The following is a 16,781-nucleotide window of genomic DNA, read 5'->3' on the forward strand; positions in this document are numbered from 1 at the left end:
TTTATGAACAGTTGCGCGCCATTCCGTTCTCTGCAACGCAATCTCCTCCCAGGAATCACTCGGTATACCGCAAGTTATTAGGTGACGCTTGTTATGGAATCATAACTCAGTATGCGATAAAATCAACTGTTGATTTGACGTGGATGCGAAATCTGACAGTTGTACGTGTCGAATTTGGCCCCTGTATCCCGCCTCATTGATTTGAGTCATACCTATTCCTACACAAATAGAATAGTTATTTGTTTTACAAGGGGGCAAAGTTGTTGTTTAACCGCTCGGGCTAATATTGATACCCGAGCAAGCGAAAGATTCTTGCAAGCGAATCTTGAACGTTGCGAGGGTTTCAAAGCACGAGGGTTAAACAAAATTTGCCCCCGAGTGAAACACAAAATTTTTCACCACACCAACCCGAAGCAAATATTAAATGTAAAATCAAACCAAATCAAATCCAAATGAATGTTATTAAATATTTGTCATCCAAAATCATCATTTAAAAGTCAATTCTACCAGAAAACATACTTAATAAAACAACTCAAAATTTGCATTTGATTACTTTGCCTCACATGTGAATAAAATGCAACTTTGCTATCCGTTTTTGACGTGCAAAGTAAGCCTTTCCGAGCTGGTGTAGTGAAATAGTACATTTCGATGCTAGTGCGGAAGGTATGTCATTACTTCACGAGTACCGAGATATCTTGCCACTCGCCTGCGGCTCGTGGCAAGATATCTCGGTACTCGTGAAGTAATGACATTTCCGCACGTGTATCGAACGACGTTTTTTAATACAGTTGCGAAAAAATAAGAAAAACATTGTTAATCGTACACTCAACAAAAGTGGTAACAGTGACAGCTCGGTTAGACGTCGTCTTTAAGTATATTATATCTATGGGCGTTTGACAGCTATTCCGTTCCATTCAGTCAACTTATTAAGAACGGAATTTTCAATATTGAATATTAAAAAATAAACGTGTTATAATAATGAAGAGGTAAGTAATTAAATATGAAATATGTAATATTTTCGTATTCTTACATTAACGGTAGGTTTTTATGCTGATTACGACGTTTAAAGGAAACTAATATTAACACTCATCAATAAGTAGTCGTGAATTGGAACAAGTATAAATTTAAAAAAATTGGAAAAGTAAAAAGCACTAGTTCGAGATAACCAACTTTCCGCACGCTAAACAGCTACGTAAAGTAGCACTTTTTGAGCAACTGTATTAAAAAAACATTTATTATATTTTTTAAACATTTATTCATTCGCGCGAGTAGGAGATTGCCATTATATACACTGATTTAAACTTTCACGAGTTTTACACATTATTAAATTGTACCACGGGACTTAATCGCGTACATAAGTTTTAAGATTTACCTCCGACGTTTCGAGGTCAGCGTTGTCGGCGTTGTTGTTGGATGGTGTTGTTGTTGTTGTTGGAGGTATATTTAAAACTTAAATACGCGATTAAGTCCCGTTGTACATTCTCTATAATTGAATAGTCTCCAGTTAGCTAGAGTAGGCTAAACCCGACACGAAGCGGTGTTTCCCACACTTACCGCTCGTCTCGCACGTTCTTACTTCTTTCGCAACGATTGTCCGATTGATTCGCCGGTGTGAATTATTGATCGATATTTATGAACGTGTACCCGATTTACGATTTAAATTGATTTAGCCGAACTGATGACATACTAAGCAGTAAGTATATTGCATGTTATGCAATAGGAATGCGACTTTACTTTCTGATTTGCATTTAGTGTAGATTCCGACTGTGCCAACTCGCGTCTTATGCATCTTTCACTTCCACCCCTGGAGCATATAGCTCTAGCGACTCCTTCTCTGGACGGCCAATGAAGGCAAGCCAGAGCTGAGAGTCCTGCGGGTCCCCTTGGGGTCCACTCCGACCGACGAAGACACGCCGGAGACGGAGACCCTGACCGACTCTCGGGAGCACTCGGGTCCGTGGGGTCGTTACTCCCCAACAGCTCGCCACAAGCTGCCCTGTTATCTTATTATTATTATTGTCTCACATAAGACAGACATATAATAATATATTATCTTATATTATTATATGTCTGTCTTATGTGAGATTTGAAATTGTAAACTAATATCGTCCTGTATTCGTCTTACAAGTTAACAGCGCCGTTCATTTACTATCTACTCTATCTAGTATTCCATATCGATCATGAAGTGTAAAATTCGGCCAATGAGGTTCGGACATATTTTTGTATCTATGAAATGCTAAAGAGTATTATAACTAGGTACCATGTCTTAATTAACTGTTGTAAGATTCCGCAGATGTTGACTCGGGCACGCGACGACGACGGTCCCTTCGTGCGCGCGTGTCAAGCGTGGCTCCCGCTTACTTAATTTAAACAGCATACTTGCTGAGATGCACACGTTTTGGTCTCTTACGAGTACATATAGGTGACTGCGCTATACTACAGAATACATAAGTAGGTAATTAGAAGTGAAGTAGGTACTAATTGGTTTACGCCCACGATTTTGTACTTTCCCAACCACTTCCAACAGTTCCAACCCTGTTCGAACCCCTCGATTGAACCTTAAACATATCCTATGTGTCAATCTAGGTTCCAGTAGTGTGCCAGTTTATAGGTATCCTACTCGATTGTGCTAAAGTCCGTTCTTCCCCACAAACGTTCATTTGTATACAACCCCTAGTAAGTGTACCTAAAGTTTCTGCAAAAGAAGTTAAACACGCGTATTCGGGAAACGAGATAATCACAAGATCTAGAAACGATATAGAGATCAACTAGATTTACATTAGATATCGACTAGATGTGACTTGGATATCTAGTCATAACTTGTCGAAATCGCTCAAGAGGGCCTCCAGAATCGCGGAAACGTCAAATTTGACATATCTATCTTACAAATATCTTTAAATTATCCATATCGTAACTTGTTGAGGTCTAGTAGAGATCTAATACATTTTCAGAATCGAGCCGAAAAACGCTCATCTTGCGTCGATCACCTCACCTCACGTTAGTGATTATTTATTTACTTAAATAGTTTCGAGATGGGTGACCAGTTTCAGCGGTTACTACTTACCTAATAAATAGAGCTCATCCGTTATTAGGAAAGAAGGCACGTTACCGGCGGCGTTTAGTTTTACATGTTGTTAACAGTACCTTGCTACTGCCGGTGGAACTTCTTCAATTTTTATTTATTACATAAAATCAATTACTAAATAACAACGTCCACAACTAATTGATAACAGCGTACTCTCACAGCAAAGGTTTCAATTATGAATTTAACGTTTTCTCAAATTTAAATACCGCCGGAAACGAAACAATGGATCCGAATGATTCACGTCTATCTATCAAATCAATCAAGTCACAATAGAATTGCGTTCGCTTTCACTGCCTTCGTCACCTATGAACCATTTGTCTAAGATTTTATCCCATCAATTATTGATGGCTCGAGACATTGCATTGTGATCGACCGGGACTGGCGACAACTGGGGCGTGGTTTGGCATATATCTGTTGATATTATGTTGCCTGCCTTCTGCATGTTACACATTGTCAAAACGTTACTCGTAAAGTAAGCTCAATTTAAATGATGACACGTCGAACTCTGTCTGTGTTTCTTTCGACGAATTTCGACTAATCAATAAATAATTATATACGTTGGTACTTCCAGTAATGGTGAGTATGTTAACGTGTATAAATGAGGCATAAGTACTACAGAGGCAAATCCATTTTCTATGTGTAATTGAGTAAATTAATGTACCTACGTTAAATGCAATTTATCCGATTTAAATAAGGTAAGTAAAGTTATCATATTATGGATATCTCTTTATGGATATCCACTATAACCAAATTCCATTCATAAATAATTGGTTAGTGGAGTTACGTTTCAATTTTGTCATACCTAAAGGTTACATAATCTAAAATCCTATTTTCAATCTATAGATTTAATGAAACATTGAAATATTGTCTCCTAAAAATATCTATAAAAGATGAGCAATCAATGCGACCTTTTATGAAACACGGAACGGCGCAACATGACATGACCTATCGAACTACGAGTAGGTACCTTCTTTGAACTGATCGGTAATGGAAGTCTCTTGCGTGTTTGATGATGAATATGATAATTAAGGTTAAATACAAAGTATATAAGTACCTAATGAAGAATTGAGAATGAATGTCATTGCGCTTGTTAAGTGAGACGCATGCCTTGATTAATATATACCGTACAGATGTAGTGCATAACTATTTTCCATCGATTTTTCACGGAATCGTACGAACGTGTCTTTGTTATTTCAGTCAGTCTCGGTACAAAAAGTAAGTAGTTGACTGAAGTAGCATGACAAATACGAACGTTTCGGAGAAAATACGATGGAAAATAATTATGCACGCATCTGTATGCAGGCGGCGTAGCACGGTCGCGTTTTTATCCCTTGTCACCATGCCTGTCACGTTCTAACAAGTAAGTGAGTGCGAAAGGGACGCGCATAGTGATAGTAGATAAAAATGGAACCGTGCTGCGCCCGCAGGTAGTGTTTTCTAAATATTTTTTACGTAATGTTTTAACATAGATCGAAGTATCTAAATAGGCCAAGCAATAAGAAGTTATAGAGGGAAATGCTAGGAACACAATTTTTGACTACGTAACTTTGTTTAGACTAGTTAGGAGGTGAACATATCAAAAGTCCCCGGCCGTAGCCCCGGTGCTGGGGGGTAGAGGGGGGAAAGAAGGTCTAATTTTTCGGTTTTTCACTTATATCTTGGAAATTTTGCGTCTTAGCGACATGACTACTAAGACAAACCAAAAGCTGATAAAATTTGTTACAAGTTTTATTCAGTCAAGTTTTTCGATATCTTGAACAGTTTTTGAGATATCCGCTCTTGAAAGTTTATTTAGGGCCTTGCAATTTTATCTTGATATCTACATTAGTGACGCTGCTAGACCGTGTTTGGTATCATTTTCGTATAAATCGGGGGTGCTGAATTCAGTTTTGGTATCACATTGACACCATTCCTAAGAAAAAACATATAAATTTTAAACAAATACCTTTTTTTTTTAATTCCTCTTTACGCTTAAACCGCTCAACCGATTTAATTGAAATTTGGTATACAGATATTTCGAGTCCCAAGACAGGACATAAGATACTTTTTATCTCAATAATCATCCTTTAAAGTTGTGAAATGGAGTATGGGGGGAATTCAACTTCGTCGACGAAACTGAATTCCTGAGGTTAATACTGCTCAAGGTAAGGTTTGAAGTCATGTTTGGTATCACTTTCATCTAAATCACAGATGTAGTCCGTCTTAAATTTCATCTAAACCGGTTCAGCGGTTATTGACTCCCCATACAAACTTCCACCCCACTTTTCACACCCTCAAAAGATGCTTTTGGCTATAAAAAACTATCCTATGTCGTGTGTCGAGATTTAAACTATTTCTATACCAAATTTCAACGAAATTGGTTCAGCGGTTTATAGGCCGGTCATATTTAACACAAAAAATTGCTGAATTTAGCAAGCAAGCAAGCAAGCTAACGGCTAGTTCTGATTTTTTAATATGTTGTTAGGATCACTACCAGCATTGTTAATCCAAGTTTGCAGCTTCGAAAGACCTGTGCTAACTTTGCACCATTCGAAAAACCGCGAAATTTTCATACTTTTTTTGGTATTCTCATTATAGCTCCTAAACTATTCATTTTTTTACCAAAAACGTCTATGAACAAACTAAAGTTAACTAAAATTGCTACAATTTAAGACTAGAATCAATTCTGTGAGTTCAATACTTACCGAGATACTGTTCTGCAAAAATGGCCAATTTTATCCAGTATAGCGAAATTTTAAGATTTGTTCTATTTTCGACCCCGAAATCAGGGAAAATACTCATTTTACGGCTAAAATAATAAAACGATGTTCTAGAAAATGTAATTAGGGGAGACCGAGGTCAGTTGTGACAGAGGAGAGTTGTGACATTGTCGATTTTTTGGAATCTATTAACTAGAAACTAGGTCGCAACAGTGTGCGTTTGTTAGCTCGTAACTTGAACTAACAAGCGCTCGCTATTGCGACCTAGTTTCTAGTTAATAGATTCCAAAAAATTGACGATGAAAACTCTCCTCTGTCACAACTCCCTCGGTCTCCCCTACCTTTAATTTAAGCAAAGAACGACGTCTCTAGATCATACCGTTTATCTTATCTTATTGTATTCGGGGGCCCTTGCGGATACACTTCGACCCATAGGGATTTTTTTTGCAATTACCCCCTAGAGAAACTCCGTGAACTACTCAAGAGCTTTTCCCACCATATCCATGTGTCCGATGATGGAGCTCATGGGTAGCGTTTTGAAGTCCTTTGGTTCCAGATACCGTTTACACACAAATCTTAAAAGTCCAAAAAATGGGAAAACTGCTTTTTTTACATATTTGCTCTGCTTAGTTAGCTCCACCCCCCACGGCATTGTTCACAGAAGAGGGTTCATTGTTCGACTCAGCTTTCACTTCGCTACCTCAAAGCATCTCAGTAGGAGCCGACATGATTGTTGTGGCATCGTAACAACTCCGTGAGGAATATCGTTGCAGGGTACGTCAAAAGTGGCAGTCGTGACTCTGGCCCCATACAATATTCTTCAACTTCATTTAATCGCGGAGATTTGGAAGTTCCTCCAGGATTCGAGTTGTTTCTCCCCGCCTTCACTGGGTGTGACACTACCTCTGCCCTTTTCTGGCATGCGAGGAACAAACTGTGGAGCGCCGTTAAGAGGAACGTTGAGCTTATCACCATAGCTGAAGTATTCCTGCAACCTAATGCAGCCTACCCAGCCATCGCAGATGCCGGAGCAAAATGCCTAGTAGCTTTATATGGAGGGGACTACACAAAAACTACACTCCATGCTCCATAGAATACGCTACAAAAAAAATATAAAAACAGCCGCCTTCGCTAAGGTTGACTTGGCCCGTTTACCTCCAACGGAAGATGGTGCAACATTCCATGTTTACCGAACTTACCACTAAATTCAGAAGTGGTTGGGGGTGGAAAACGATGCAACTCAATGGGGATGGGAAAAGACCAAACATCATCATTCTCATTCCAATAAAAATTACGAGTGAAGTAGTGGCACCTCCCTTCCTTTTCAAATTTTGCGGGTACAAAACAGGCTGTAGCGGAGGCGGCTGTACCTGCATAAAAGCAGCAGGCCTTAAATGCTCAGAGTTATGCAAATTTTGCTCCGGTGTCTCTTGTCACAACGTCGCCAAGCTTCAGATCGCAGAAGAAATTGAAGACGACGTCGATATGCCTATTTTTTAGACTGAATTATCTCAAAATGAACAGCTCTAACTAAATGTTATTTTTGATACCTTTTAAAAATGTTTAATAAATATTTATAATTCATACTACCCTCAAACCATTGTGAGAACTATTAGGTAAACAGAGCAAATTTGCGAAAAATGCAGTTTTCCCACTTTTTGGATTTTTAAGCTTAGTGAGTAAACGGTACCTACAGTCAAGCGATATCATTGTTTGCTGAATATTAAAGGTAATTACATTTGCTACAACATCGTTTTATTAAATCACCCGTAAAATAAGTATTTTTTTCTGATTTCGGGGTCGAAAATTGCCCGAATGTTAAAATTTCACTATACTGGATAAAATTGCCCATTTTTGCAGAGCGGTATCTCGGTAAGTATTGAACTTACAAAGTTGATTTTAGTTTCAAATTGTAGCAATTTTAGTTAACTTTAGTTAGTTCATAGACCTTTTTGATAAAAAATGCATAGTTTAGGATTTATATAGAGAATACCAAAAAAAGTACGAAAATTTCGCGGTTTTTTGAGTGGTGCAAAATTAGCACAGGTCTTTCGAAGCTGCAAACTTGGATTTACAATGCTGGTAGTGATCCTAACAACATATTAAAAAATCAGAACTAGCCGTTAGCTTGCGAATTTAATGTTCGATATGACCGGCCTATTAAGCGCGAAGAGGGATTTAAAAAAATATTTATTTTTAAATTTTGGTTTTACTTCGGAATGGTGTCAATATGATACCATAAATGAATTCAGCACCCCCGATTTATACGAAAATGATACCAAACATGGCCTAACAGCTTCACTGACGTAGATATCAAGATAAAATTAAAATCCCTAAATAAACTTTCAAGAGCGGGTATCTCAAAAACTATTCATGATATCGAAAAACTTGACGGGATAAAACTTGTAACTAATTTTATCAGCTTTCGGTTTGTCTTAGTAGTCATGTCGCTAAGACGCAAAGTTTCCAAGATATCACTGAAAAACCGAAAAATTCGACCTTCTTACCCCCCTCTACCCCCCAGCAGCGGGGCTACAGCCGGGGACTTTTGATATGTTCACCTCCTAACTAGTCCAAACAAAGTTACGGAGTCAAAAATTGTGTTCCTAGTACATAGGTACATATACCTACCTATTGTACCGATTGTTCTAAGAGTTGTCCATATTTTAAAATAGGTATGAAAGAGAAACTGTGACTTGATGGTATATATGTGTAGAAAGCTTCAGCTCTGGATTAAGATACTGGGTTATTTTTTGATATCCGCCTCATGGATCTCTTCAAGAGGACTGACTCAGATCGATTTATACTCTGTTCATACGCTGGAGCCGCCGCGCCGACACAGTTTCTCTTTCATATTTTAAAATATGGACAACTCTTAGAACAATCGGTACAATAGGTAGGTATATGTACCTATGTACTAGGAACACAATTTTTGACTCCGTAACTTTGTTTGGACTAGTTAGGAGGTGAACATATCAAAAGTCCCCGGCTGTAGCCCCGCTGCTGGGGGGTAGAGGGGGGTAAGAAGGTCGAATTTTTCGGTTCTTCAGTGATATCTTGGAAACTTTGCGTCTTAGCGACATGACTACTAAGACAAACCGAAAGCTGATAAAATTAGTTACAAGTTTTATCCCGTCAAGTTTTTCGATATCATGAATAGAACACTACAACAACACCTCAACAACAACTCTACAACTCAACTCTTAGAACAATAGGTACATATAGGTACCTATAACGACGATTCGGTAAAATCCAAAGATTATAAAAAAAGGCATTGATAGATTGAACACTTTATATCTATAATCTTAAAATAACAATGGGTGAACGTTATCGATTTAATAGCCCATAAAATATACAATTATCTTCATGAATTTTCTCACATCGACGGTAGTTCCGCATACCAACAACTATTGGCATTTAGTTGACCTCCGCGGGGTACTTGCGTTTATGGGAAATGAATACCATTTGGAAGATGACACAACGCCATAGGTGGTGTACGCCTGTTCGTAGTTCGATTAGTTCATGTTCATGCAATCCGTTTCTAATGCAATGTTTAGTTTTAGCGCATGTACCGATGCCGTGTGCTCGCTCAGTCATTCTTCTACATGCTCGTATCTGACATGTCTCCCATTCGTACAAGACGCGTACTTTTACCTTCATTTAAAATATAAAAGTATTCGCCAAATAAGATTGTCTTATCTCTTAGCACTTTCCTGTTTTAATCATATTATAAAACAGAATCAGCTTGATGGTACCTTATTACACGACTGCCCAAAAAAAAGAGTGTATTGTTTCAATCAAGATTTGTTGTATGGAAGCGACGGTCAGTCGGCCAATTTGATAGTTTAAACCCTGATAGCTTGATCTCTCTCAATTTTCCCTCACCAACAAGCTACCTAAATATCGACTAATAAAATGCTGGTAACTCATTGTTACGAACTGGGATGCGAACCCAAACACATCTAAACCTCTCTTCTGCGAGTGCTCTTTATAGAAAGTAAATATGCAAGTTTGATGAGACTAGAAACCGAGATAAAAAAAATTCTTCAGGTATAATACGTACAATTTTCCTCATAAAGGCGGATAAATGAAAACAATTACGTCGCATTAGGGACAAGGTCATTTTGTGCTAAATGACTCTGCAGTTTATATTGTTTCACATTATGCATTTAAAATGTTCACGCATTTGTCCCGTTTTTAATTGGAGAAGGTCGCCGGACAAGCTTCGTGCGACGATGTAAAGATTGTTCTGACCTCTAGAACCCTAGACTATAACAAAACCAACAAAGTTGAGGAAGGACGGTCACCTTCTCAATTTGTCTCGAAATTTAATGACTAACCAGTTACTTGAAAGTTAAATAACCTCGGTAACATTAATTACATTGTTTTGAGTATCCTCGTAAAACCCAGAACAATTTTGGCGTTTTTGAATTTGAAACTTTCTTTTATTTCTACGTGAGTTCAAAACTCGAATTTAATTTTTCCTTGTAAAAGTACACGGGGACTTACGAGGATTACTCAGCAACTCGTATCTGTTGCATCTTAGATCCGAAAATATTTGAGATGAAACATTGTAGCTAGACGCAAACATTAGCTAAGTGTATACAAACAGGTCTGATAGGTCCGATGGGTCTGTCTGCCTACTTAGAGGCTTCGTCAAGGACTTTAGCGACAAGCTGTTATCCTCGGCACATCCTTTCACGACCTACGTTCGTTCGAGTAACCACTTCATACGCTGTAAACAAAACTATTTGTAGGTACATACGTAATACAATAATACAACGTACTTGTATTAAGTAGGTACATGTGCACATAGTGGTTTTAGAGAGTTACGGATGTAATAAGAATAGGAATTTATATTTAACAAAATTATTGAATGATATAAGTAGATAATTCTCTATACCTTACTTAATAAAACTGTACCTTAATTCTTGTAGTCATGACAAATGGTCTGATAGGATATAAAATATTGTGTAGGTACTTTATCTTTGCAAGCTTCTCGATGTGAGGTCAGTAATTCTAAACTAAGAAGTCTAAGATCTCATAATTGTACATGTGCTATGTAGGCATTTATGAAAAGTCATTATAATGAGATAAGTAAGTACATATCTGTGAGTATTCAATTATCGAGTACCGAAGTAATTGACTTCAAAATATTACGACAACCTTGGATGAACTAAACACAATCTCTCGATTATAGTTATTTTGCATAGACACCTGCTGCAGCCAAGTAGGTACTTAAATTCCTACCTAACTAATGAATTGATCATAGGCTCACATGGCATTATACGAGTATGTACCTATTTTATATGTTTTCTACCGGAATATCTAAAATGCTCTAAAAATAATTTCTCTAAAATTCGTTTGTTGTTTTTGTTTTGTGCGAGAGTGAATGTTCTCGTGCGTGACCCCCCCCCCCCCCCCTAGTAAACTCGAGAACGGCACAACTATACATCCGATATAATCTGGAAAAGTCAGTCATCAGATCACAATGCACGTGGCTCTATAAATAGGCGTCCCATGCGGTTGCGGAGGCGTGGCGGCACAGTGGTCCACTTGCGGCTGGATGCGGAGCCCGGCTTCCGCGCATTGTGGCCTGCGACCGCCGCGCGACACTTGCGTCACAGTGCACCATACGCTGACATGTCAGTCCAAGAAAAGTCTGCAGCGGGTTTAATAGCCCTCGCAGTGCACGTGTTATTTTAAACGTCAAACTTCTATGACATTATGATGTATAAATGACACTTGCACTGCGTGGCCTATTAAATCATCTGCAGACTTTTCTTGGTCCGACTCTGATTAACAAATTTTTTTAAGGGTCGTATCAATCGATTAGGTTTGTTTTGAAAATCAAATGTCTTAAAGCAATACAGTCACAAATGATTGTCAAAGTTGATAATCGCACTTTATTGACGAAATGCTCCTAACAAAATGGTATTACATTGTGACGTCACTAATTGCTTCGAAGCCCTTTCGATGTAAGTATGGAAAACAAGGAAATTGTGCTTTTGTACGTGAAATGTTGCGTTTATGTATATAGCTCTTAGTTGCTATACAATATTTTTTTAATAAAATGTAAGGAATCGAATGGTAGGTACCATTTTTTAAGCGGCTGGTAAAATGATAAATATAACGTAGCCCCTTTCCATTCTCAGAAAAATCAAGATTAAATAGCATTGGTTAAATGATGCATTAGATAAGGTTAGAAAGGGTTAGTGATAAATTAGGTCGACATGTACCAAGTAAGAATTTGAGTTCCGATAAGCTAAATTAGCTTTCAAATAAGTTGCTTATTTTACATTCAAAGTAGGTATTATTTAAAAAATATAAATAAAAAGAAATATTTATTCAATCAACAGTACATTGTACATAAAGTGATGGTATCTCTTTTTAAGTAAATCATATCAATATCCTAGTTATTAGTGCAGACTAAATTTAATATGTAATATTAAATGAAATCATAACAACTGAAATGAATTATCCAGAAATAGTCTGGTACTTATAATGATTTATTAATTATTAATTGTACTTTTTTTGTGATGTAAGTAATATAGGATTATACATTCCTTAATTTTAGCTTTTTTGTAGTAACATAATGATAACTACATAAATACAATTATTTAAACTGATTTAAGTATAATTTAAAAAATTTCGTCATAAGCCTCTAAGAGGCCATTAAAAAAAGCATAGACGGTGGGGGCAGGGCTCAGCAACTCGTCTAGGAAGAGCAGGCGGTCCGTGGCGCAGTGCGCGGCGCGCAGCACCTTGTAGGCCAGAGTGCCGTTGTACGTGCGCGCGAAAACCGGCGCCGGTACCTCCGCGCCGCACAGCACGCTCAGTGCCGACAACTGCAGCAGGCATTGCTGGAATTCCGCCAACGCATGGAGCAGTTTTCCATCCAAAATCAGCTCAGCGTCACCCTCGGATGTGGTGGAGTACTCTTCCATTATAGCGGCCGCGATCCCGCAGTCGGCTTCAGTGACGACGCTCCTGTCTGTAGTCGAGTCCAGGATCGGCTTCTTGTCGAAGGGGAACTTCGGAAGATTTTTCTTGTCGACCTTGTCAGCCACCACGTCGAGCATTACGTAGGCGAGCAGCACGGCTGAGGAGAGTGCAGCGGGTGACGAAGGCCTGCGTCGCGAGAAGTAAGCCAGCGCTAGCAACAGCAGTCGCGTTTCCTCTGGCGCACTCTCGAGGCGTTTCAGGCTCTCCAGCTGCAGCGTCTCGTGCGCGAAGTGCTCAAGCAGCCCAAAAGAACGCACTGACTCCCAGCCGTTCTCGAATACACACACATCCGCTTCGTAAACCGGTTTTCGGATGGAATGCGTGTCTCCGACGAGAATCGTTTCTTTTTCCAGGCCAGCGTCATAAACAAAATTAAAACCATCATTTTCGAAATTTGTCAATAAATCATATGCGTACTTTATTATATCCAAAGCCAGAAGCGTGGGGTTGTCTTGTTCAAATCCTCTAATGGGAGGAGCTCCAAGAAATATCTTGGACCGATAAAGGTTGACGTAGTCAATAGCGACATGTCCGGCGGCGACACCCTTGGGGAACCAGCGCGGGTCGGCGCGCGCCACGCAAGCGGCGTCGCGGTCTAACACGCACGCCGCGCCGAGCCCGCCGCACTCACGCCGTTCTATTTGCGCCCCAGCTTTGACTTCCTCTTCAATGAACGTCTTTTTATCTTCAGCTGATATAAACCTGAAGATAGTTGCCGAGATCTGTTGCTTGCTGCTCTTAGAAAGCCATCTCATCAAATGCAAATTACGTTTGAATGGCCCAAGAGGAGCTTTAATGCTTTTAAAGAACTCTGAGAAAAATCCTTCCGGAAAAATATTCTCATCTGTCAATACTATAAATACGGCGAGTTTATCTACGGTCAATTTATATTTTCGTAAAAAGGTTTTTAATAGGAAGTAACCACAATGAATGGTATCATTTTGAAGTTCAAGTGTAGTGGAAGGTATGTACTGAAGTCCGGTGAAACAATTCTCGATGTCATAACTTATAATGGGACAGTTGAGTTTGTGAGCCAGTTCAACGATATCTTTCTTGCTTTCATACTCACAAACCAGGTATTCGAAATCCATTTCCTTCAAGACCTGTTTGTAAGTTTCTTTCATGAGAACAGGGACGATTTTGCTGTTTTTTTCTTTCTTCAGCCTCTTCTCTATGTTCTCGTGTCCTCCTTTGAATAAGAAGTAGCATTTGACGTTAGCCTTCTTGAACATTTGGAGGTATTGCCTGAGGTGGCGGGCGTAGCGGTCGGCTTCGATCCCGAAGGCGCCGGAGAAGCCTGCCCGCTGGTAGGAGTTGTAAAACAGGTTCTGACCGTCCAACACGACGGGTTCATCTCGCAGTTCGCGCGGCGTCAGCTCGCTCACCTCCACCAACTTGCAGAACGTCCGTATTCTCATGATGATATCTGAAACACGATTGCAAATCCTTTAGGATATCAGTGTCATTCTTATCACAGAATAATTGTGTTCCGGACCTTTGGGAGGCGTGCGCGGAGCCGAAGCCAACACCTAGAGGCCCTTTTGACACTTTAATGAATTGTAAGGGGTACACCGACCGGATGCTGCCCGTGCCCAGTATCATTATTATTTGTGGGTCAAACAGATCACTGTGTTACGTTCTTTCCTGTGGACATACACAAAGTTAAGGGCTATAAAGATTAATTTTCTTATTTAACCCTTATCCACGTAAAAAGGTCCTCCTTTTATTTACAGAACTATGATAAAATCATTACTTACATGCCCACAAGCTGTTAACTATTGCCCACAGGAGAGAAAACTAGCGTGTTCGCGCGAACTGTACATTTTTCTCCCCTGTGGGCAATAGTTAACAGCTTGTGGGCATGTAAGTAATGATTTTATCATAGTTCTGTAAATAAAAGGAGGACCTTTTTACGTGGGTTAGGGTTAAATAAGAAAATTAACCTTTATAGCCCTTAACTTTGTGTATGTCCACAGGAAAGAACGTAACACAGTGATCTGTTTGACCCTTGTATGTCTTTATCCATCACGTAACAATGGTGTTTAACATTTGGGAGCCGTGCGCGGAGCCGAAGCCAACACGCAGAGGCCCTTTTGACACTTTAATGAGATGTAATGATTTATATTTATTTTCTTCATTGGAGAAACAATAGAAGTATGTGACATAATTAATAATTAAGTTAGTTAGGCATATAGGGACCTATTATATACCTAATAGCGCTAATTAAGTAGGTTACCTACCTAGCCGTATTGCGCTCGAATTAAAAATTAATTAAATGAGTTTTGAAACGTATTGTTCGGTATAAAATAGTATTAAATATATATGTACCTACGTACAGCAAAAGTTTATGATATCGAGCTCAAGATACCTACACATAAGTGAGGACGAAAAATAGAGAATGAATACTTATACCTAATAATGATGAATGCATTTACTTGTACGGCTCAACGGTCTATTTATAAAACTGATAATTGAGTCACAACGGGGACACGATCACACATCCTTACATTACGCCAACAAGCAATTGGTAACAGGATGGCCCCGAACTCTAAGATACATTGTCAAATGTTTTTTTTCTTTCGTGTTTAAAATAAATAAATCAGGAATAATTAAGCAAGTTCTAAAGGGTAAATTATTTCTCATTACTCGTATAAAAAACATATATCGATACCTACTTTGGTTATCAGTATCCAGTTTATGTACTTAATTTGGTGTAATGTTTAAAATGAGTTTATAATAATAAATGAACTTGATGAAGAGTGGTTAAAAACGATAATTATATCTGATATGTATATGAAAAATGTCATAGCTACTTACACTTTATCTGCTTCAAATATTATTTTCTTATGACGATTTTATATATGCACCCACGTACTTAATAGGTAACACCCCGACAATCAATAATTAGCCGTCGAATTTAGCCTTCTTTGAGAATTAAATTAAACACTTTTCACAAGAAGATACACAATGAGTAAAGCAAAAGATAAGCTCTATATTTATCATCGAAAATGTCACTTTGTGCTCGATGTTACGTTCCATTTTGTAGTTGATCAAACAAAAACATAGATTATAAAAAAATATTGATAGGTATTACCTGTGGGTATTACTAATAATAAAAACCACGTTGTAAAATTTATAAAACAAATTTTTCAGCAGAATCACTTAAATGGCATTTTTATCACTTTAATAACAAGTGACGTAAAATGGAACGCAATGGCGCTTGACGTACCTAATCTTTAAGGGGAAGTACCGGAATGCCTGTAGTAGCTCTACGTAGCTCTATCTCCTATAGTCTGTATTTGTCCCTATATGACTGTGGAGGTCATCGCTCGGTTTTCCATCGCCATGGTGCGCACAGTCGGCCAATTCTGTATAATCTTGTATTCAATATTTTTCTAAGTAAAATCGATTTATGTTACGTATTATGTTGCCTGATTTTTGACAAGATATGGTTAGACGTGCTAAATTCGTTCTATTGTATAGGTGTACTTCTTTCCCTTTATTATACGAAAAAAAAACACATTTAAGAACATATTTAAGAATCCAGTCAGAAGCCTATCATTATTTTTAACCCCAGGGCGATTTCAAGTAATCGTTTTCCGCGTAATCTTTAACTATGACTTTAATCATACATCAGTCGTAGCTAACGTGTGAACCCATGTCATTAATGTCTCAAATAGTGACTGGTAGCGTGATCTAAATAGGGCACACAATCGCTAGTCTAACAATACCTTCTCCAAATCACATTGCATATGTGTGCAGAGTGATTCTCTAATCCAGCGGTCGGCAACAAGCGGTCCGCGGGCCGCATGCGGCCCGCGAGCCTCCCTGGCTATTTTGTATGTAATATTGACAAACGACAATGTCTGCTAAAGTCACAAATTTTGCCAAAGTGCGGCCCGTGTCAACTTCGTTAACTACTATGTGGCCCTTGGCTGCTAAAAGGTTGCCGACCGCTGCTCTAATCTAATAGTCTTGAAAGTGAAGTCCGT

General features: G+C 38.7%; 1 protein-coding gene across 1 annotated transcript; it reads right to left on the reverse strand.

Moving 5' to 3' along the window:
* Positions 1-12,413: 12,413 nt before the first annotated feature.
* On the reverse strand, positions 12,414-14,211 carry LOC134665966 (protein asteroid homolog 1-like). Its single transcript, XM_063523024.1, has one exon. It carries the CDS (start codon positions 14,205-14,207, stop codon positions 12,426-12,428), a length of 1,782 nt encoding a protein of 593 aa, XP_063379094.1. The 5' UTR covers positions 14,208-14,211; the 3' UTR covers positions 12,414-12,425.
* Between the last annotated feature and the right edge of the window lie 2,570 nt (positions 14,212-16,781).

The sequence above is a fragment of the Cydia fagiglandana genome, chromosome 7 (genome assembly GCF_963556715.1).
Source record: "Cydia fagiglandana chromosome 7, ilCydFagi1.1, whole genome shotgun sequence".
NCBI classification, from domain to species: domain Eukaryota; kingdom Metazoa; phylum Arthropoda; class Insecta; order Lepidoptera; family Tortricidae; genus Cydia; species Cydia fagiglandana.